Source organism: Trachinotus anak, unplaced genomic scaffold (genome assembly GCF_046630095.1).
Source record: "Trachinotus anak isolate AG129_WGS33_773 ecotype Australia unplaced genomic scaffold, CSIRO_AGI_Tana_v1 ptg000032l, whole genome shotgun sequence".
Classification (NCBI taxonomy): Eukaryota; Metazoa; Chordata; class Actinopteri; order Carangiformes; family Carangidae; genus Trachinotus; species Trachinotus anak.
This window is the reverse complement of record NW_027273883.1, coordinates 9,599,427-9,621,053: the sequence shown is the minus strand read 5'-3', so window position 1 is coordinate 9,621,053 and position 21,627 is coordinate 9,599,427. Positions and strand designations below refer to the sequence as shown.

At 39.3% G+C, this 21,627-nt stretch overlaps 6 protein-coding genes across 9 annotated transcripts in view; 4 read left to right on the top strand and 2 right to left on the bottom strand.

Annotated features, from left to right (window-relative positions):
• apoc2 (apolipoprotein C-II) overlaps nucleotides 1-21,627 on the top strand; it is a 76,189-nt gene that overhangs the window by 35,714 nt on the left and 18,848 nt on the right. Inside the window, exon 1 of one of the 2 annotated variants that reach the window (XM_071469637.1) lies at nucleotides 8,662-8,665. The exons of the other annotated variant lie outside the window; for it this stretch is intronic. The gene's annotated coding sequence lies outside the window, so the exon portion shown is untranslated. Of the gene's footprint in view, nucleotides 1-8,661; nucleotides 8,666-21,627 lie in introns of those variants that run through there. 2 annotated transcript variants of the gene reach the window in all.
• Nucleotides 1-21,627, top strand: part of apoc4 (apolipoprotein C-IV) — a 54,551-nt gene that overhangs the window by 20,320 nt on the left and 12,604 nt on the right. The window lies entirely within an intron of this gene.
• apoc1 (apolipoprotein C-I) overlaps nucleotides 1-21,627 on the top strand; it is a 54,665-nt gene that overhangs the window by 24,821 nt on the left and 8,217 nt on the right. The window lies entirely within an intron of this gene.
• Nucleotides 1,924-8,424, bottom strand: LOC139613733 (meprin A subunit beta-like). Its single transcript, XM_071470570.1, has 16 exons — nucleotides 7,942-8,424; nucleotides 7,580-7,639; nucleotides 7,118-7,463; nucleotides 6,990-7,027; nucleotides 6,815-6,893; nucleotides 6,562-6,679; nucleotides 6,088-6,266; nucleotides 5,768-5,986; nucleotides 5,522-5,674; nucleotides 5,192-5,242; nucleotides 4,859-5,071; nucleotides 4,263-4,715; nucleotides 3,948-4,133; nucleotides 3,379-3,493; nucleotides 3,165-3,221; nucleotides 1,924-2,575 (listed from the first exon to the last, which is right to left on the bottom strand). Exons 4-16 carry the CDS (start codon nucleotides 6,993-6,995, stop codon nucleotides 2,497-2,499), a joined length of 1,908 nt encoding a protein of 635 aa, XP_071326671.1. The 5' UTR covers nucleotides 6,996-7,027; nucleotides 7,118-7,463; nucleotides 7,580-7,639; nucleotides 7,942-8,424; the 3' UTR covers nucleotides 1,924-2,496.
• LOC139613540 (apolipoprotein A-IV-like) lies at nucleotides 12,895-14,395 on the bottom strand. 2 transcript variants are annotated; one of them, XM_071470276.1, is made up of 4 exons: nucleotides 14,307-14,395; nucleotides 14,149-14,200; nucleotides 13,864-14,014; nucleotides 12,895-13,773 (listed from the first exon to the last, which is right to left on the bottom strand). In XM_071470276.1, exons 2-4 carry the CDS (start codon nucleotides 14,186-14,188, stop codon nucleotides 13,197-13,199), a joined length of 768 nt encoding a protein of 255 aa, XP_071326377.1. In that variant the 5' UTR covers nucleotides 14,189-14,200; nucleotides 14,307-14,395; the 3' UTR covers nucleotides 12,895-13,196. The 2 variants fall into 2 exon arrangements, with proteins under 2 accessions (XP_071326377.1, XP_071326378.1); XM_071470277.1 differs by having other exon boundaries at nucleotides 14,149-14,197; nucleotides 14,307-14,389.
• Nucleotides 16,185-17,660, top strand: LOC139613608 (apolipoprotein A-I-like). The gene is made up of 4 exons (XM_071470398.1): nucleotides 16,185-16,268; nucleotides 16,348-16,398; nucleotides 16,562-16,712; nucleotides 16,844-17,660. The coding sequence occupies exons 2-4, from the start codon at nucleotides 16,359-16,361 to the stop codon at nucleotides 17,418-17,420; spliced, it is 768 nt and encodes a 255-aa protein (XP_071326499.1). The 5' UTR covers nucleotides 16,185-16,268; nucleotides 16,348-16,358; the 3' UTR covers nucleotides 17,421-17,660.

Sequence of the window (21,627 nt, the reverse complement as noted above, 5' to 3'; positions counted from 1 at the left end):
ATTAATACTAGGTCTGAACAGGGCCACTGTGTAATTAAACTTATACTCTGGAAAAGTTAATCAATATTAAAGGTTCTATACACTTGTTACCACAAGTTAAGTCTTGTCTAAGTCTAGTCTTGGTTGAGATTTGTCATTGTCATTTATCATATTTACTGAGAGGATGCCAGAATGAAGCTCTTTTTTAAAAATTTGATGATGATGCTAACGGGCTAAAAATGACCATGCTAACATGATGATGTGTAGCAGTTATACAGTTTAACATGTTCCCTATCATAGTTTAGCATGTTAGCATTATTTTGTAAATAGCAATCTCAAAACATACTCCCAGAAATGTGAAAATGTCAACAGCTGTGAGTGAATGGTGCACAGGAAACAGTATCTTTTTGCTCCTATCCCTGCTTCTGTAGGCTGTGGGTGAAGGGGAAATAGTGTCTCATTTATCTACTCAAATTCATTGGGAACTTCAACTAAAATCTCTGCTGCATCTTGACTTTGTTTATTTCAGTTGTCCTCCTCCTCCTCCTCATTGATCTCTTAAAAACAAAACAGATTACATTACATGCTTTGGAGAAGCTAACACTGTATCTGTAAATTCTGCTGTCTGCTATGCTGCATATTGTTAAAATATCTGATTTTCATTTCATTAAACTAAAAGACTTACATATCAACAATAGTTTGAGAGACTAGGAATGAATAGATTTGAAGTCATGATAATATATAACTGGAGTAAATTCAAAGACAAATATGCAACTTTCTGTAATAAGACATAATACATAAATGTACATATGATGGCAAAGTGAAATATCCTCAGCACAACAATAATGCAGTGATACATGATTGTGACTGGATGTCCCCAAAATCGTGAAGAATGATAAAAGTGGATCATTAGGATACTCTTAGGCAAGTGCAGAAGGCACAAACTGTCCGTGCACAAACACAAAACTCACTAATTATACATTGCAGCTAAATTTTCCCTCTGGCCCTACCAAGAATCTGGCTGATTAATGTTTGCTTACTCCTTCAATGCCCCAAGCAAGTTGAGGAATAGAAAGACACCATTGTACAATAAAACTTTTTAGTGAAATGAAAATCCAAAAGTTGAAACATTAAACTGTGCAACGATCAAAGAGTTGACACTAACCATTTATGGATCACATTTCAGTGTTTGCAGACCTCTTTGTAAATTTTTATGGCAGCAGTTAAAATCACACCACATAGACCAGGCTCATTAATTATTCAGCAGCAGAACCAATATTGTTGGAAGCATGATTCTTAAGCCGGGTTTCATGTATTCATGACACATTGCTAGAACGAATGGGTGTGGTGGCTTATATTAGCATGTAAATTTCAGCAACAGAGCACAGCAAAAAGCTTTAGCCCCTGACAATCAAAACAAACCACATACAACCTCCTGAGTTTTACTGTTTGGCTCAGTTCGATACCTGAAGAAATCCTGATGACAGATGTGTGATTTAACCTCTGACACTGAGAAAATCTCTTGCATTTCAAAGGAATCTTGGGTTGAAACTTTCCAACTCAACTCCTCCTGCTACATTTTTTTTAGCAATTCTAGCAGTTTAGCAGGGATACCAGTGTCAGTCAGTCAATGACCGTGGTGCAGAAGAACAAGAAGATGTAGTGTATCACTGAATACTTGATGGATTGCCATTAAATTTGGTACACACATTGTACACACATGTCCCCTGGAGGATGAACTGTTATTACCTTGGTAGGCATCACGCTAGAGGACAAAAGGTATTTAATTATAGTAAGTATCATGCTTGTACTAAGTTATGGTCACCACTGCTGACAAACGTCACTCCTGAAATAACCACAGTAAACTGGAGAACCCATGTATGCATCTTTAAAATAATTTGAAATCTCCAAATCCTGTCACTAAAATACACAGGGTGTAAAGTGTGGATATTTCACAAAAAATTAAAAAGCATCAGTTTATTTTAGGCAATGCAATACAATGAAAGAATGTGTTGTCGACGGCATCTGAGAGTGTTTGCAGACTTCGGGGGTGTGAAAGTTCATCCCCGTGATGTACAGAAGTCCTTGGATTTGTCAGTCCGGCTTCTGAGAGCGCGAAGTTATTTCAAGACTTACATCTCAAGATGGACACTGAGGGAGAACATGAGGGTATATAGAATATTTTTCTATATTGTTACCTCAATCCCTAAAAAGGATTGTACATATTACTACTACTTTATTGGTGAATTAGTGGAATTAATATTACAACTCATTAAATGGCATCATGAATCATTAACAAATTATTCATGCTCTTGAGAAATCTAATTTTCTTCAGAGGAGACAGAAGGTGGATGATCGTATACTTTGCACTACTGCTGTGAAGTAAATTCTTCTGTCAGAATCTGTGATCATTTAAAGAGGAAATCACGACCAAAGGTTTAGGATTAAACATTCGTCTCACAGAATATTTACTGGATTTGTAAAGTTCTCTACCACAATCTGTACAGTAAAACATTATCAGGGTGTCAAGGGCAGGTTTCCTGCCATCAGGGCCACCGAGGCTGTCAGCATGGAAAACATGGTTCCTGTGGCAGGACTGGGAAAATAACGACAGAATGGTTATTATAGAGAATGGTATATGTATGGTTATAGTACTGCAAATCTGTGTAATGCATTGTATAAAACTCCTATTCTATAGAGGTTGAAAATGAATCAGGTGATCTGCATGATGGCTTAATATGTCATAAAAAACTGGCACAAAAAATGAGCAGGTAAAGTAGGTTCTTTATCTTTGTATTTCACTGTTATAGTTAAGGCTGAAAAAATTAATTGATTAACTGATTAGCTGGATGACATTTTTTGAAAATTGTTCCAGTTTCTCAAATGTTATTATCTGCTGGTTTTACATTATTGTAAATTATATATATTTGCCATTTTGGGCAATGATATTCACAGAAAATGCAATCTGTCAATATAATGTCATACTTTTTTTGCCATTTAATAGTGTAGTGCACTGACTTATTAATATAAAAAAATAAGTAACATATGAATCGATAATGAAATATATAGTATAATCATTGACTTCTTTTCAATATCAAGTGCATTTATTATAACACAGCCAAACACAACTGATTGTTCTCAGTAAATACTGTACAGCAGCTGCCATTGTCACAAAGCAGACGTACCTGACTGCAAATGACGATGTGAATGATGGAGTGATGATGGCTGTACTGTTTTCCATTCTGTAAAAAGAATAGGGGTGTTACTGGTTTTGTAATACAGGCGTTTCCACATCCTTTGGCATTCTGTGTCTCATGTGAACCAGTCTATGCAAACCTTTCAACACATTCATTTGTTTTTTTGCTTTTAAAAAAAAAAAATTTGTCTGTCAGCTCTTACAGTTGGTTTAGGCAGGTTCCTTTATCATCTCTCTGGATCAGAGTGACATGGTTCAAGTTAGACCACATCTGAGGCTTAGGAGGGTCTGAGCCATTCAGTCGTAGAGTCGATAAATCTGTCAATGAAAATATAAAGTGTTTCATATTTCTAAAGTTATAGTCGTAAGGTTTTAACTGTGCCAGTGTCAGAAAGCTTGTAATCTGTAAAATAATGACAAACATGCTGTGAGAGCTTTGACCTTCCACTAAGTGCAGATATTACAAGTACAGTCTGTTGCTGATTAATGGAAGCTAACTTTAAATGGTGATGATTTAACTTATTACTTATCCAGACACCCTGACAGAACAGGACTGAATTTTAACCCAGCTGGACACAAATAATGCATGAGTCCATCTCGGTTATACAGAAATTTAAAAAAAAATCTTTGATTTGAAGTAATTGTGGAACCTTGAAAACATCAGCATCATATTGGTTCAGTGAATACAACATCAAGTTTATCTAACTCAATTGCTTAAAGGAAGATCTAAGGATAAAGTTTTTTTTTTTTTTTTTACTACGATAACACGTACCATCAATGTTGAGGAGAAAGAAGACGCTGGCTCCTTTTATAAACTTTCCTGACCAAAATGCATCAAAAGACAAGAATTTCCTGTAGCCGAGGTTTGGACCGGCATAGTACGACCCCCCGTTGGTGTCATTGATAAGATGCCCCACCTTCCTGGGGTTGTCCCAATAGCGAAATATCTCTCCATTATCTTGATGTAAAAATGAGTGAGACACATGCAGTTGCAATATAACCACACAAACAGAAGGCTTCAGTACATTTTCAAGATATATTGAATAATATTTTGTATGTTTGTCTGATGTCAGTGCCGCTCAATCACCTCCAGTGAACGTTCTCTCTGAATCGGTTGTGATGCTTATCTCCTTCGACATCCGCTGCTGGATGTGGTGACTCTGGTCCAGCAGTGAGACGGTCACCTGTCTCCACGCACATGGCCACTGGAGCTGCTCATCGTGGTCTGTGGACACCAGCCGGAAGAAAACTCCAAAGTGATCAGAGTAGAGATGCATCAGGAGCTGGAGCCCGTAGCTCTGTCTGGTTATGAACCGTGGGCTCAGTAAGCTTGTGCCAACGCTGCTGTTTATCAGGAAGTGGTCAATGTTGGGAATATGCCAGACGTGATGTGGACACTCCGTTTCAAACAGGTTGATGTCATCGACTGAAAACCCGCCGGAGGAGTTTCCTGCTCCTTTACGAACCTCAAACTCTACCTGGAAGGGCCTGGTGGCATTGAGGGGAACATGATGGAGCTGCCAGTGAGATGTTGTTTGACCTGATGCAAATGACAATGAACATACAGTATGGCTTATGATACAGCGCAGTAAAAAATGAAATGATTGAAATAATTTACACACTGGATTTGGCTGTATGATGCCACCACTTTCAAATGGTCACGTTTTGTATGTAGGATTTCACCTGCGATCTGTCCCATTAGATAGGTGATCTCCTTATCTTCTCTGTCATATTCTCTGATCCAGATGTTGAGTTGGTCTTTATCACTCCCACTGTGAAAATAGAAAAACTGGAGGCACTGGATCTGTCTCTTTGGATTCATTCTCCTGCTCTGCATTTTGGCGCCATCCCCCTCTTTTCCACACCCCGTGCTGCAGTGCATGAAGGAGCCTCCACCTACACGCAATTAAGCACCAAAATTATCCTCATGTATTTTTGTGCAAAAATGACCTTGGAAATCATAAATGATGAGAAACTCTAAGCTGGATACAGTAATAGTGTTTCACAGAAACTCACCGTTCTGATTTGTTGTTGTGCCATTTCCATGAGCAGATTCCGTCTGGTTCTCTGTAAACATAATGAAAATACAAGAGCGTTTTATTTCAGTTACAACAACAACCAATTAGCATTTTCAGTGGCTCTTTATAGTAAACCCATCTCAACACTCCTCTCCATGGGAACACAGAAACAGCAATTAAAGCAAAGTATAATTGAACACCATGATGTGGATAATTAAGAATAAAGGGATGTAATACACAGCAGCTGTACCATTATAGAGAAATGATTGAGTGTTGAATGATGTTTTTGCATAAACAGTATAAACAAGGAAATTAATACCAGACATACCTCCCCGTGAATTCAGGCTGGTGTGGTCGGAGAATGGCCCGGCTTTTGTGCTGCCCACTCTCTCCCAGCTGGTATTTCCTGCAGCACAAAGAGTCATATCACACACTCTCTCATCCTCAAAGCTGCATGACGTCAGGAAGGTGACGGCAGATGCTGTGAAAAACACAAAAACACAAGCTGTCATCATGTGCACAATAAATAATATTGTCCTATTATGTATCATAGTTCAATAAAATAACCGCTTACTGCAGTCGTAAAGCTTCTGGAGCTTCAGAACGTCATTAGAGCTCATTTCTAGACGCTGACCAATTACATCTCGGTACTCTGGCAGATTAGTGACGATGGTGGACCCATTGCCATTAGAGAAGGCATCTTTGCCATAGTGCATTACAGATGTGTAGTCATACATTGTTCCAAGTGTGGTAGTAGTGTTTGAACTGTGCTTTAAAAAGTTGTGTTCCTTCCCTGAACAAAACATGACAGTAAGTTTACAATGTTTTTTCTTCTTATCAGGGGTGACCCAATTTAAATCAGAATGATGCATTCAGCTAAAATGTAGGACAAACCTTTTTCTATGTTTTCCCAGACAATGGTCACATGCTCATCTCTGTCATATCTGGACTGTTCATGCCAGAATCCCAGTGCATGAAGAAACTCGTGCTCAACAATGGCGAGGTGATCACACCACTGTCCAATAGAGAGACTTTGGTTTCCCTGACGTTGATTCCCAACATATGACCAACATCTATGGACAGTATGGTCGAAAAAAGCAAGTGAAGCAGTAAAGTTAAAGGAATAGTTAGACATTTAGCTTAGACCTTTAGCTTTCTTGCTAAAAGTAAAAAGAAGTCAGACGAAAAAAAAATACATGTGCATAACAACTTATGTTTGGGTGAGGAAATAGGGGCCTACACTTGGTTCACACAAATATCCTTATAAAGTTACATACAAAATTAGAAGAAGATTAATGATAAAAACCCAAAAATGATTAAAAATAAAAAATATTCTATGTTATCATATCCAGTGATATAGTGAACCACCCATCATCTTGGATGACTACGATGTAGTCTGGTTCATCTTCCCAGGGTTTGAAGTCGATGCACGTTTTCAGACGTATTTGCTCAAAAGCCCGTAGAACAACTCCTTTGGCATTCAAGTCTGTGTTTCAAGGAGAGCAAACAAACAGAGGGACAATGTCATTATGAGTCAGCAAATAGACCAAGTTAATCAAGATGCTTATTCCACTCTGTTCTTCACCGGTGAATAAATACGAAGACCATTTATCTGTCTTACCAAGGCTCTCATCAAACACATATGGGACTGGTATCTCCCATTTGAACTGGTTTCCAAGAGCAATGTTCCTGTCACGGCCCTTTAAAATCAAATATAAAAAACAAGAAGAGTGATCATATCGCACTTGCGGTGCTGTGTAAGAGTATTGTTTAAGTACGACTGCAAAGGTTCTCACAGTCATGAGTAGTATGTCTCCCTCATGCAGACTCAGATCTGAAAGAAGAATGTTTATTGTTAGTTTATGCTGCAAAGCCAAGTGGGAAAAAGTATCACTTTGAATAATGCATGGATCTTTGAGCACACCTTTGTTTATCTCAACAATGTCTAGGGCTTCTTCATACCCACTGCCGGCTGGTAAAACACAAGGAAGAGGACACTATGTTCAGTGTAACTGTTGTACCTGTACTAGTGATTGCTGTTCCTGGGTTTTCATAAATCTGATTCCATACATTTGATTCCAAAATTATTATTTCACTCACCACAATCACAGCTGGATCAGTCATAATGAACTGAATGAAAATCATATTTTCTATTAATTCAATTACAAAAGTAATTTCAGATAAAGTGTTGTTTAAAGCCATTGTCAGCCAACTACAGAGCCGCTCTCTTAGTCTACATCACCTGCCGTACCTCCTGCAGATGAAATGGGCTGTGGACAAATGTGAGATGAATGGCACATTATTTGATCACAGTGGTAATGTTCCGTACATCAGTGGCATTATGACTATGAAATGAATGTGACATGCTTCACATAAGGAAACTTACCGAGGTGGATGCCAGCTGCAAAAGGAAACTCAGGAGCAGAGTTGTAAAGACACACATTTTCTGTTTGGAAAAAGGAAAAAAAAAAGGTAGACTTGCTAGACTTGAAAATTAGTTGAATGGCGTTTATTTTTTCTTTAATCATTACATTGCTAAATTGTTAAATTAGTGCAATATACAGTGGAAGAGGAGGGTAAGTGATGACGTGTACTTTGCACAAGCATCATTGCTCGTCAAAAAAGAAACATACCAGACAGTCCACCAGACAAAGGACTGCCACTGTTCAACTAAGTTATGACGTGTAAAACTGTCAAAGAGGTAAAGAAATGTTATCTGTCAACATACCAAAAATACACACAACTTACCTGTCTAGTCATTGTAGGCAAGTACAGAGGAAAAAACTACACACGCAAACTTACACCTGATGAGACTTGCAGTACATCCGACCCCGAGTGAAACAACAGATCATCAGATAGATACTCAAAAAAATATCAGTGCTGCTAATCTGAATAATGTAAAACCTCTGTTGGCCAGTGGACACTGGACCTTCAACAGAATCATCATCCTGCAGCCGACTACAGATTGACAGACAACAAGTTATAATTTAAAAGACTTGTGGGCTAAGTTTTTCTTAAACAGTCTGTTGCACAATAGTTTAACCTTTCTGTTTTGTTGCAGACTCTGTTTTCATTTCCTCATTGTTTGACACAAAGCAATGCTCTCAGCTTATGTGTAGAAATTATTTTCATGAAGATAAAATCAAACTGTCTCCCTCCATCTGCCTTCCCGCTGTCACTGTAACATCCCCAGGCATTTTCAGTCCTTGCTAAATTTCCATCCATCCATCAGATGCCCTCAGATTTTATTGCCAATCCCTGTCATCTGACTCTCACATCTACCTGCACACCTGTTCCTCACTCCCCAGTCACCCATCAGTATTCTATACCAGCCCTTTGTCACCTGCCAAATTGTCAGTGTTTCTAATGTGTCTTTGTGTGCCAGCCACCTGCCCCTGAACGTGAATCTGTACCTGTACCTTTTTCCTGCCCCGTAAAGAGCAACTTAACACCTCGTCTTAGCTTGACTACACCCTTTCACATTTTCAAAAAATGCATAGACTGTATAGGATAGACATAAACATAATAGAAGTCACGAAATGTACAGTTGTAGTAATGTTGCATGGATTTGGTAATAATTGTAAATATCAAGCTGATAAACAATGGTAAGTATGATTTAGTGCCGATGAAGAGGGGTTCCAGGACCCCAAACAGAAGATGAGGGTTAAAAGACAGTGTAACCACATTACACAAATAACAGATAATGAAATTTCCTTGCTTGTGTTGGTTAAATCATGTTTCACATAGCTGGCAAACTCTCCTGACCTTTTATCTCCTGTGTGACAGGATTGAATGGTACAGAAAAAGATTACTTCCACAGAGAGAGGTGTGTCAGGATATCCAAGGCATGATCAGTAAACAAATGTTACATAAACCTGTATTTGTAGCCTACATGAGTCCCTCATTGTTACACTTTCATCCATCAAAACAAACACCGTCAACATGACATTTTCATTTCCCCAGAGGGACCCTGTGTTGACAAGCATGTTTCATCCATCTCAAACTTGCTCTGAAAACTGACTAGATGTGTTTTACTCATGTTCTGACGCTCATTTTGTACATTTAATTATAATGAAATTGAAGTCAACCATTATGTCTTTTGCAAATGTTGCCAATGTAGAATTAAGAAATTCTATATTGAAGAATCTTTGCCACCTTGAATATAGGAAACACACTGTATAATCATGTTTTTGGAGATATGAAAAATATCCTATACTCACATACTTGCCCCTGAAAACTTTTGATAATAATTAATTTTATTTATAAGCACTTTTCAAGACGCCCAAGGAAATTTTACAAAGTAAATAAAACATTCAGAAACATAAACAAGATGAAACTATACATGAATGAATGAATGAAAGAATTAGATATGTATACACATACACATATACATACACACATACATACATATACACATACGAATACATACACACATAATTATCATCATACATATACACAAATACATACACACACATTTAAATCTTAAATATTTCTCTATGTTGTACTTATGACCACATTTTTTGTGGAGAGTTTGACAATCTTCTCCATCAGAACTGTGTTTTTGTGGTTTCCTCAGATTTGATTGTCTGTGACAACACAAGCAAAACAGCCCTACAGCTGTCATCACGTTTTGACTGAGCCTGACTGAGAACAAGAAGAGTGAAGACAAAAACACAAATGAAAGAAATCTTTCATGCATGTTCTGACTTAAAAAGAGAATTTAGCGTCCATGCAGGACCATTAGTGCTCCTGGTCTGTTACTGATTGATGGTTTTAGCCTTCAGACAATGTTATGCCATGTACTGTGCCTTGTGACTTACATACTTAACAAAAGTATTATGTGTGACATGATAGAAGTGGTCAACCATTAAATGCATTTATAAACTCAGTTCAATGTTTCCTCTCTGTCAACAGCAGCAAATAATGTTTGTGTTCTTTATCTATTTGGTACAAAATAAAAGTAAATTACAGTAGACAAATAATGATTGTACCATAGTAATGTACACCAAAAATGCACAACAGGTCTTTTATTTATATATTTTTGAGTATTGTCACTTTTCATAATCTTCTCAGTGTGTCATAAAAAAGTATTAACATTAAATGAAGACAGCAAAAGATTGATTATTATTTTTATATATTATGCTATATACCACTATTTATGATTTTACAACAACATTTTTAGAATGAGCAGGACAAAAGAAAAACAGCCACTTCTAAGCTACTCATCAGTGGCAATCTGTAGCAGATTTTCAACTAGTAGTCAGAATGAGCTTGAGTGGTCAATACAGAATTTTTTCATAAAAAATAAAATCTAATATCATGTGACAAGATAACTGAACATTTACCTGCTAATTCACTCGTCATTGCCCTTTGTAACACCAGGAGATTTTATTTATGCCCAAGCTCTTACACTGCTCTGTCACTGGGTGGCAGTGCAGCCTCCACTATTACATCTGGTTTTACAGTGTGGCATGATGCATTTCATGCCATTCAAGAGCACTTGAAGCTGGAGGTTGAATGACTTACCCTACAATCAGTGGTGAAAGGAAATAGTCAGATAATTTACTTAAGTAAAAGTGCCAATGCCACAGATGAAAAATACTCCATCACAAGCAAAAGGTCTTCACAATATGTTAAGTAAAAGTACAAAATGTACTTAAGTATTAGAAATACTCATTAATCACAATGGTATTATTACTATTATTATTATTATTATTATTATCAGTAGTAGTAGAGTAGTAGTAGTAGTATATAGGATTATTATGATTAATGCATTACAATGCATCATATATTATAAACTAATCTAATTGTGTCTTTGTGTGTAAAATCTTGTGAAAAGTAACCAGTAACTATAGTTGTCAAATAAATGTAGTAAAGTAAACTTTAAGTACCTCAGAAATGAGATATTTTCCAACCACATTTTTCATTGACAAAAAAGCTAGTTTCCCTTTTGCAGTCCAATACAATTGGTCTCTAATAAGTAATAACTTTGGAATGCTTACAGTGGGCAAATTTTGTTTAGGTTGACTTGAGCTGTTGATCAAAGGCAGGAATCTTTTGAGCCAATCAGTGGAAAGAAAAACATCTCTGATATACTTTCAACAAAAATCACCCCATGTACATGTCATAACTATGGGCTGACACCTTGTTGTCAGCCCATAGTTATGCGGACAACAAGGTGGAACAAACAGCACAGCCTGAGAGCATTTTCAATGACCTATCAACATGATACTGTGACGGTATCATCTCGTGTCCACAGGCTCTGATTCTTATCAAACTAGCTGCAGCAGTCCAGTAACAACCTTTTATCTACATCAAAACAACAATGTCTATTTACCACTAAGGTGAATAAGGCAAGACATGTCCTGTTCAAAGACACTTGTGTGCGTCACACAACAGCTCCCTCCTCTCAGTGGTCTGTGTCGTGGAGTCTGAAAGGGGCAGACATCAGTCAAGCCTTCAGCTTTAAAAAGTGGTCGTTGGGATAAAGGCCTTAACAATGCCCTTTGGCTGTCTTGACTGCAGTGTGAGTAGTGCTCCTGGGTGCCCACACAAGTGCTAATTGGGTATAAAACAGGCTGACACATGAAAATGTGAGATCAGATTTGCATTTGTAAGGTCCCACAGAGATTTCCAATAGTTTGACCAATTTGCGCCTCAGTGAATGTAGCACTTTAAAATGCTGTAATCAGATTAAGGGCAGACTGAATTTTTAGGAGTTACGGCAAAAAAGGACAAATTTATATCCTACAAGTGCATTGATGACTGATGTGTTTGAATAAACTTTTGATATTCATAAAATCATTTTTGTTCTATGAAGAATCGGTCAAAAAAGTTATTCTCGGTCAAAACACAATATTCCTCTCTTCAAATAAAACCCACGAGGGACCAGTTTATGATTAATGATTGATAATTGTGAGATGTCTGGAGAATGACTCATTCTCATTATTTGGTTGCTCTGTTTTAAAGTAACCAGGGAACTAACATGTATAGTGTGTGTATTGTGCGTGCATGTGAGTGTGTGTGTGTTGTCACTGGACTCTGACCCTCCACGTTGGATGCTGGCACTGTCAATAGGGGTAGGATAAGAAGGATAAGGTTTTGTGTTGTATATTCACAACAATAAAGGGTTACACAATTTTTGTTTTTTATGGTAAGAAGAATTCTGTGGTGTTCAAAACACTTAAGTTACTTTAAACAGAAGCAAATTACAATGCATCTGATTCTTTTTTCCAACAATATTTATGTATAATCTAATAGAATCAGCCTATAATTCATTTGTCTAGGCCTCTTTCACATCACTTTGGTCATCCACGTTTCTCACAGCAGTTTCTTACGTTTATTGTTGACACCAGGAAGGTGCAGTTTCATGACAAGCAATGACAGGAACAAGAACAATAGTCTGCCTCTGGAAAAACTAGGAGCCAGGACATGTTAAGACATGGCAGATTATATCAAAATACTAGCTGCCTGCTGGGAAAAAAAACAGCACATGTGCCACTGTGGCTTGTGACTACAGTACTCCCTCTGTGTGTTTATGTAGTGATCACACTTTGTCAGAGTACTGCCCAGATGGCTTGGAAATACATAGCATGTTCTTAAATAGTTGTAGAAATACATGTTGAAAGAAGATTTTTGTGACTAGATTTAAAGATGAGATACATATCCTGTAAGAGACCACAAAGAAAACTGAGGTGATGATTCGTATTTTCCAGATTCATCCATTTATTTTTTCATAACTTACAGAAATTGCAAATACTTACAGTTTCCAACTTCACAACACACAATAAAAACTAAGTATATACATGTTTGACAGAAGTGCAGAGGTTTGCTTTGCAAATATTACACTTAGCAATAAATATTATGTTGGGGATAAACACCCAATTTCATTTGGTTTACAGTACAATTCAGATATTTAAATTATTACACGCTTCAAACAGAGGTAGACCAAACAAGGGTGGCATCTTGGTCAGTGATGGAGCAGGTTGACTGTGGAGGATGACTTAGTTGGCTTTGACAAAGGACTGGTAGAGGGACATGAGCTGGGCTTGAAGGTCATGAGCATAGGGGTCCAGCTTTTCTCTCAGGTCCTCAGCATAGGGGGCCACCATTTGTTTCACCAGGTTGGCTCTCTGACTAAGCTCAACCTGGACCTTTGCGGTCATGGGGGCCACGCTATTCTGGAAGTCCTGCAGGTGCTGGTCCACCTTCTGCTTCAGGTCGTCAGTGTAGGGCCCCATCTGAGCCTGTAGATCCTTCACACTCTGCTCCAGGCTGGTCTTCAGCTCCTCGCTCTTCTGCATCAGGGTGGCCCTCAGGGCCTCGGAGTCCAGGGAGTCTGCGTAGGGGGCCAGTTCCTGCTTGAGCTGCTCGACTCTCTGCTGGATCTGGGCCTTCATGTCCTCGGTGTAGGGCTCCAGCTTATCCCTGACGGAGGTCAGCTCCTGGGTCAGCACATTTCTCAACACATCAGCCTCTGCAGTGATCTTGGTCATCAGGTCCTGAGCTGCAGGGGGAAGCTGCTTCTGCAGGGTGACTGCGTACTTGTTGGCGATATCGGCACTCTCTGCCAGACGGACACTAGAAGATGGGCAAAGTAGCCGTTAGACCATAAGGGATTTGTGTAAAACCAGTTACGGTCATCATGGTCTTGTATGTCACACAACTTACTTGACTTCCTGTCCAAACTGAGACTTCCTGATCATCTCGATTGTGTCATCAGCAGTCTGGGTGGCCTTGGCAATGTAGTCCCAGAAAGCATCAGTCAGCACTTCCAGCTGTGGCTTGGGTGCATCAGCGTAGAAGAGGTTGGCGTGACAACCTGTCGGATGGAGATGAGATTAGTTTGAGTAGTGCAGATTGTTAAGCCATTCAGTTTATTCTGATCATGCATCAAGCAAAGTCAGCCTAAGTTATCTTTGACATGCTGAAAAGGCAAGAAACAAAAGCACTTACCAGACAGCACTGCAACGGCTAGTACCACAAACACCTTCATGATTCTGTCCTGCTGAAAAACAATTATGATCCTGTTAACCTTCGGGCTGCATTAACAAAGTTAGAACATTTATATTTGTCTCGTAAAGTTGTGTTTTGAAATGTAGTATAGTTCTCACCTGCTTTTGGCTTGTGTGTCTCTCAGGGTTTGGTGCGTTTAAGAGTGTGACAGAGCGGCGCTTCTGTGTATATATACTGAAGCCAGGTGACAGTTGTACTCAAGAGCCCAAAGTCCAGGAGTCCCTGCCATGTTGTCACAATGGCTCTCTTCCTGTTTCTGCTGCCTCTCACATGACTGCTGAGGCTTCGATGCACACACGCAGTCACAACCTTACAATCTAATACAGAGATTATGTGCCTTTTAGAAATGTCCTGACAACATGAACCTATCTCACACCACAAGATATATTGCAGTAGCTCTGCTCTGGCCCCTCTCTAGAAAGCATTTAGGATAAAGAGATTAACTATCCACGTAGTCTAGCAGTAAAAGCTTGCAGATGACTCCAGATAACCTTGGTATCCTTACACGAGTGGACTTTGTGTTTGGTACAAGCAACGTGAATAAAATAACACGAGGCACTCAAATGTTTTATATTGAAAAAGGCTTAAAATGATCACATGAAATATTTTACACTATCCAGCAGGTGTAATTTGTGCATTACACCTTCAAAAGTACAATATTTTCCAGCTGGCTGTCAAAGCGGCATTGGATCTCCCTGACACGTTTACATCTCAGGCCTTAATACTGAAACTGATGGCAGATGGCAAGAGTTATTTACAGATAGATAAGGACTGTAAGAAATCTCCCCATGGATAAACACATTTAAGCATTTCCAAAAGTGGGAGCAATCCTCTGAAACACTCACACTAAACAGTGACTGAGTAGACCCCCATCAACCTTTCTGAAACTTTCTGAAAGTGATGATCTGACATTCATACACGCTTCAGGTCGTGATTGGTCAGCAGTGAGGAGGTGAGAGAGGAGCCAAGAACAGAGCTTCTCTTTCTAATTCGCTTTTTTATTTCATTGCATTGAACTATTTCTAACTTTGTCTACCAGGAGAGACTGTCTGAAAATGTGAGCCGTTATCACAACAGAATGAATTCTGACATGGCATACACTGGCTTTTACACATTTGGACCAGTTTGTGAAACCAGATACAAACAAACACAATCACACAGACTGAGAAAAATAATTGGAAAACATTTATTTATCATTTATTTATTAAATTACTTTCAGGGCAAAAATAAAATCTCAAAGTGTCAAGTCTAAGACACTCCAAAGGAATCTGTCTTTGTCTAAAAGAAAAAAAAAGGTTCACAACTTGAAGAAAAATAAATTACACTAGAATTCCTCTATTGAAAAGTGGTTTCTGAGAATTGAACTATGGCTTGTCTGGTGTGAAACAGCAGCTACTTTGTCCTTCAGAGGCTGACGGTGTTGGAGACTACTAACCTTTGGCCAGACTGACACATTGAGATTGCTGAACATTGGCGTGACACAGAAACTAGACCTTAAGTTACTGTGACGTTAGGTGGCAAAATGCCAAGTGGATAGAGACAATAAAACACCTACCATATATCTAATCAAAGCTGCACATCAAAAGAAATTAAAGAAGGATGGCTGAGAAAAGCTAGGTGATTCCACAGACCTGTGAGGACAGGGTTTGTTTAAGGTTAAACTTATGGATTTTGTCACACACTAACACTGATTAATCACACGTACATTTATGTAGTTACATCAAGTAAGGCAATAAAAGAATACAGCAGTCGTCAGGGTTTCAAATAAAAAAAAAATGGTGTCAGCCAAACAATCACTGATGTATGAAGCTGCAGAAACTGGGTTATGTACTCTAGGTTTATGTGATTTGGTACAACAGTCTGGGCTTGTGCATGTATACTACATGGATTCTCTGGTACAGGATGTCAGTGAAGATAGCAGGGTGAGGCAGGGTGACAGCAGGGCACTAGCACCTGGACTTTGGGATCATTACTCTCTGACTCGCTATATAAGCTGCAGAATCTCACCAGCTCAACACAAGCACTTCCAAGTTGACTTGCAGATACACTCGCAAACTCAGGTAAGATGGAGAACTAAGAGGTGCTGCCTGACTGCCTACCGCTCGCTGTGGTGACTTACTGGTATTTTCTTGTCTTAAGGTCTAAGAGCCATGAAGGTCCTTGTTGTGCTCGTCCTTGCCGTTTTCACTGGTGAGTATGACAGCAAAATATCATTATTCTATTGGGAATTTTGAAGTATGAAAAAAATATCAAGTGATATTTTCAAGATAAAGAGTTACATGTCAAACCTCACCACAGGCTCTCATGCATGGCTGAAAATTCTCTCAAATTATATCTTGTCTTCATCCAACAGGCTGTCATGCCAATCTCTTCTATGCTGATGCACCCAAGCCACAGCTGGAAGTGCTGACTGATGCTTTCTGGGACTATGTTGCCAAGGCCACCCAGACTGCTGATGACACCGTTCAGATGATCAGGAAGACTCAGTTTGGACAGGATGTCAGGTAGGCCATGCAAAATGTGTCACATGTTAATAGTGTAAAGAACTGGATACTGGCAACAGAGATGCTCTTCTTCCCAACTAGAATATGAACTTAAGACTAATATTTATCTCATTGTTCACTTTAATGTCTAGTGCCCGTCTGACAGAAAGTGTTGACATGGCCAACAAGTATGCAGTCAGCCTCCAGGGGCAGCTTCCTCCTGCCGCCCAGGATCTGATCACCAAGGTCACCACAGAGGCTGATGTGCTGAGAGAGCGTTTGACCCAAGACATTAGCACAGTCAGAGAGAAGCTGGAGCCCTACACTGAGGACATGAAGGTCCAGATCCAGCAGAGAGTCGAGCAGCTCAAGCAGGAGCTGGCCCCCTACGCAGACTCCCTGGACTCCGAGACCCTGAGGGCCACCCTGATGCAGAAGAGCGAGGAACTGAAGACCAGCCTGGAGCAGAGTGTGAAGGATCTGCAGGCTCAGGTGGGGCCCTACGCTGACGACCTGAAGGTGAAGGTGGACCAGCACCTGCAGGACTTCAAGGAGCGTGTGGCCCCCATGACCGAGCAGGTCCAGAGCGAGCTGACCCAGAGAGCCCAGCAGGTGAAAGAAATGGCCACCCCCTACGTTGATGAGCTGAGGGAAAGGCTGGACCCCTACGCCCAGGACCTCCAGGCTCGTCTCACCGCCCTCTATGAGTCCTTTGTCAAAGCCAACTAAGTCATTCTCCACCTCATGTTTAACAGAAAGACACTGCATCTAAAGAAACACAGTTCTGATTTCAGGAACACATCCATGTTGTCAACAATATGATGACAAGCTCACCAATTTTGAGATATGAAGATGTCTATAGCTATATTTACAGTGTTAAAGACTGATAAATTATAAATATTGAATGTTGGTCTGTGACCACAGTGTTCTCTGCCCATTTTATGGGAATAAAGTGAAAGCAAAACATAAGTGTGCGAGTCTGTTGTGTTTTTTACAAAGTTATGATGAAATTATTGAGTGGTGATAAGGTTTCAGGATGTGAAATGTGTTTTTCTTGCACGTAATGCCAGTATATCAAATATCAAATTTAAATGGAAAATAAATAAATCAATGAAAAACAACAACTACACACATCATTACCTAAATGTGGCCCGAGCTTAACAATAGTTCCACATATATTAAAACATAAAGAATAGAAACGTCTTTGGAATTGGCTGCTGCACAATAGTGGGTGAAACCAACCTCCAATAGAATGAAGAAACCAGAGTGTCCTCTGGTGAACATATACTATAGAGTCACTGTAATATATATATTTAAGTGCTTATAAGGGCAACGTAGTGGTCAGCCAGTTTTTAATACATGGATTAAATGTTGGCATTTCTAAGAAAGGAAGAAACTTAACCGCTCATAAGAATCAGTGGAGAATAAAGCCTTTCCTGTTTGTTCAGCATCTAGTTGCAAAATCCCCCCTGTCCCCCCTGCCTGGCACGCCCTGTTAAGATTGAGTTGTGGATATTGGACAGGGCATGTCCAGGTTTGTCTGTGCAAGTCTAGAAGTTCATGAAAACATTGTGCTTCCACCTTGTTTTTTCGTTTTCCTTTTGTGCCTCCGTCCTTGCTGCCAGATCGCTCCCACGCTGCCTTACCCTGTGGCAAACAACATTCCTCTGTTCTGCCCCCAGCTGTCACAGGCTCTGCTCACCGTTAACCCTCCAAGCACAAATGCAGCTCTGATTCCTTCAGTCTGATTATGTGATGGCTTTTAGGTATATCCTGATTATGCATGTTCTAAAACTTTTAACACCTCTCCTGATATATTAACATAATGTAAATGCTTTCACTGGGTTTTGTTTTTCATTTCTTGTTTTGCACTATTATAACTACGATTGTTAAAAATGAACTGGAGGTTTTGAATGTTGTCATAATAATGAGTCAGAATACATTCATAAATCCTGAAAAGAAAATAAATTAAGACATTACCTATTTTACAACCAGACAGCAGATACAACAAGGACGAGTACACCATTAGCTTACCACCCCAAGCATTAGCTGCTACATGCATCAAACTTGTGACCCCTTCATTACAGAGAGACGGTGCAATAAACTCAGCAGCCCTACTCAGACATTTGGCTCTGTCAGCACATATCTCCATCAGCTGATACCACTGACTCAGAACCAAATGATGGTTGGGGGGGGGGGGGGGTTATGCTACAAGAAAAACACTTAATTTTGAACTTGAACATCCAGTTCAACAGCTCTTAACCCACAGACATCAACTGCAGTAACCCCGCTGACTCATCTAAACAGACGTCTCCCTGTTCAGTAGGGGGTGATCATCCAGACTTAACCAAAAACCAAAGTCTTCCAACCAGCTTCCAGTCAAGAACATCATCAGGCAGGGGTTACTTTGGTTCAAACTATTTAAAGATGCCCTCCTACACACTACCTTCTGGTATTAGACATTGCCTCTGTTGATGTGGAGTAAAAGAAGAAGCAGATGTAGTTTAGGTGACTGTGTCAGATACTTAACTGTATTACCTCATGGTTCTTGATTCAGTTTCACTTCCCCATGTGCCTTCTCTCTCTTTGTCCTGCATGGTGGCGTTGTGGGTTTATGTGGTTGTAATCTTTCTTGTTACATGCGTGCTGGGTGGTCACTCTGGTCCACGCACTCTGCACAAAAAACCCACAAAATAGCTCGTCAGCGTCTTTCATCTCCTTACTGGAGATTTATCTGAGTAGCTGTAAATGTTTCTGTCAGCACAAAACAAAAAAACTAAACATATTCCCATGAAATAAGATGGGGTCATGGCATCTGAATGAAGGTGTAAAATGTGAAAAGCAGTTGAATGAGAACATTTTGCTCAGAACGATGGGATTAAAATACTGATCTTGATTTGTGTCTTTGAACAGGACCGGCCTTCTTATCTAGCTGAACATACAGTATCTTCATGTGTGCGACACTCCTCCTCAAGTGATACACTATTGTTGTGGAGGTCAAAGGTTTTTTGTTTTTAACATAGAAATGACACCTTAACTTGCTGAGTTTGAACTGGAAACTAAACTGTTTCACCTCGTTGTTCTCACCCTTTCAGGAGAGCAAAGAACTTTTTCATATAAATAGGTGGACAATCTGGTACAATCTCCTCATCACTAAACACATAGTCCACCTCTTTGGGTTATCGCATGTAAATGTTATCATGTTCTCACACTAATTACCTGACCAAGCCAAACTTTGTTCCTGTGTAAAGATGGGTTTCTGTGAAAAGTGACAGGACACAGAAATCTGTTGGGTTGACAACAAAGAGGCTGAGTCCTAAAGGGCAAAGGTCATTACACATGGGCAGTGAAGGAATCAGAGTTGAACTTGACAGAATAAAACCTGTTTCATCAAAGTTTGATATGCAAATAATGCACTGTTTTCCCTACTTTCTGTACAGGTCACCACAAAGAGATGAAGGCTCTCAACTAGGATCTTTGCTGCTACCATCTTAAAATATTTCCTTGTAGTGTGGTGTGACAACGACAAGATAGCAACATTTATCAATGACAGTCTTATCAACGATAATCTCTTTTAAATTAAGTTAAATTAACAGTAACTTTTACTTTTGAATTTACTGTTTTTGGGTCTGGCACTTTGTGATTCATTGGTGAAGCTTTTTTTTTGGCATTAGGAAAGTCTGTGTTAAATTCCCTGCCAACAATGTTTTCAAATCTTTGTCATAACAAGAAAATAACAGGTCTGTCTAATGGAGGAGCCAAGTGTGGATCTGTGTGTGGTGGAGATGACGGTCCAATAAAAATATGCACGGGTGCTCACAACATTAAACACAAACATTGTTGCTCAATAGGCTGGAGTAAACACTTTCTTTCTGCATTAAACTTCCCCTTTCGTGAGCCAGTTTCAAAATCCTGGAAATTTGTTGGAAATAACTTTCTTATTCCAAAACTTACAACAAAGAAACAGACTGTGAAACAGATTGTGCCTTTTTGCCCTTTGTGCCTCCTGTGTAATTTACTTCTCTTGTTCATTGTCATCATACCGTTTTTTCAGAGGTTATAATGTAGTTTATGTTCTCTGTATTTTATTAGCCATAATCCCTCTTTTGAGCAATGGTCTTACTGCATTTGAGTATATCCCCAAGCCTGAACATGCCCATCTTGTTGTGCTGACACCTTATTTGTACCAACTTCAGGCACCTTCCCGTAATTTATAGCTCTACTTCATGCAGTTGTACGGTACAGCAAGTACATTACATGATCTGAATAAAATTCACATTTGCTACATTCACCATTGGAACAGCCTCATATGTTGGGGGTTGTGGATAGGTGGGGTGTGAATGGCCAGCAGTGGCAGAGCATTTTGATAGAAATGCATACATGATAGTTGAAGTTACATCCTGGTGCCAGGAGGATTTATATTCAGATGAAACCACACGGTGATAATGAACACCGAACCTGCAATAATCAATGGCAGAAGTAAGTAAAAGAGTAAAAGTAACAATACCACCATAAAATAATTCTTTGAATTCAAAATCTGTATTACTTTGTAGGACACTAGTGTTTTCTAAATCATGTCATCATGCTTAAAAGCTTATCATACTAGGCAAGCAAACCACCAACAGTACATAGAGTAGGCCTATAGCTTCAGCTATACATTCAGCAACCAGCTACAATATAATACACTGTATAATGATATTACAGTGGGTTAGTTCTGCTGCCTAATGTGTACCTTTAATTTTGACACTTAACATTTTGCTGTTCATATACCAGACTCTGAGTGCAGTACTTTTACGTGCAAGTATTTCTTTTTTTTTTTTTGCCTCTCTTGCTCAAGTTAATGGTCTGAATACTGTTTCCACTGAGAGTAAGAATAAAGCAACATTAAATGGGGGAAAAGATATCCTGCTCCTGGCAGTAACACCTGAACGGTATC

Coding starts and splice junctions, on each gene's coding strand:
- LOC139613733 (XM_071470570.1), bottom strand. Junction 5,243..5,521: donor CAGCCTGAATTCACGGGGAG/GTATGTCTGGTA, acceptor TTATGTTTACAG/AGAACCAGACGGAATCTGCT. Junction 4,716..4,858: donor TCTAATGGGACAGATCGCAG/GTGAAATCCTAC, acceptor CATTTGCATCAG/GTCAAACAACATCTCACTGG.
- LOC139613608 (XM_071470398.1), top strand. CDS start 16,359: ATGAAGGTCCTTGTTGTGCTCGTCCTTGCCGTTTTCACTG. Junction 16,399..16,561: donor CGTCCTTGCCGTTTTCACTG/GTGAGTATGACA, acceptor TTCATCCAACAG/GCTGTCATGCCAATCTCTTC. Junction 16,713..16,843: donor CAGTTTGGACAGGATGTCAG/GTAGGCCATGCA, acceptor TTTAATGTCTAG/TGCCCGTCTGACAGAAAGTG.
- LOC139613540 (XM_071470276.1), bottom strand. CDS start 14,188: ATGAAGGTGTTTGTGGTACTAGCCGTTGCAGTGCTGTCTG. Junction 14,015..14,148: donor AGCCGTTGCAGTGCTGTCTG/GTAAGTGCTTTT, acceptor TCCATCCGACAG/GTTGTCACGCCAACCTCTTC. Junction 13,774..13,863: donor CAGTTTGGACAGGAAGTCAA/GTAAGTTGTGTG, acceptor CCCATCTTCTAG/TGTCCGTCTGGCAGAGAGTG.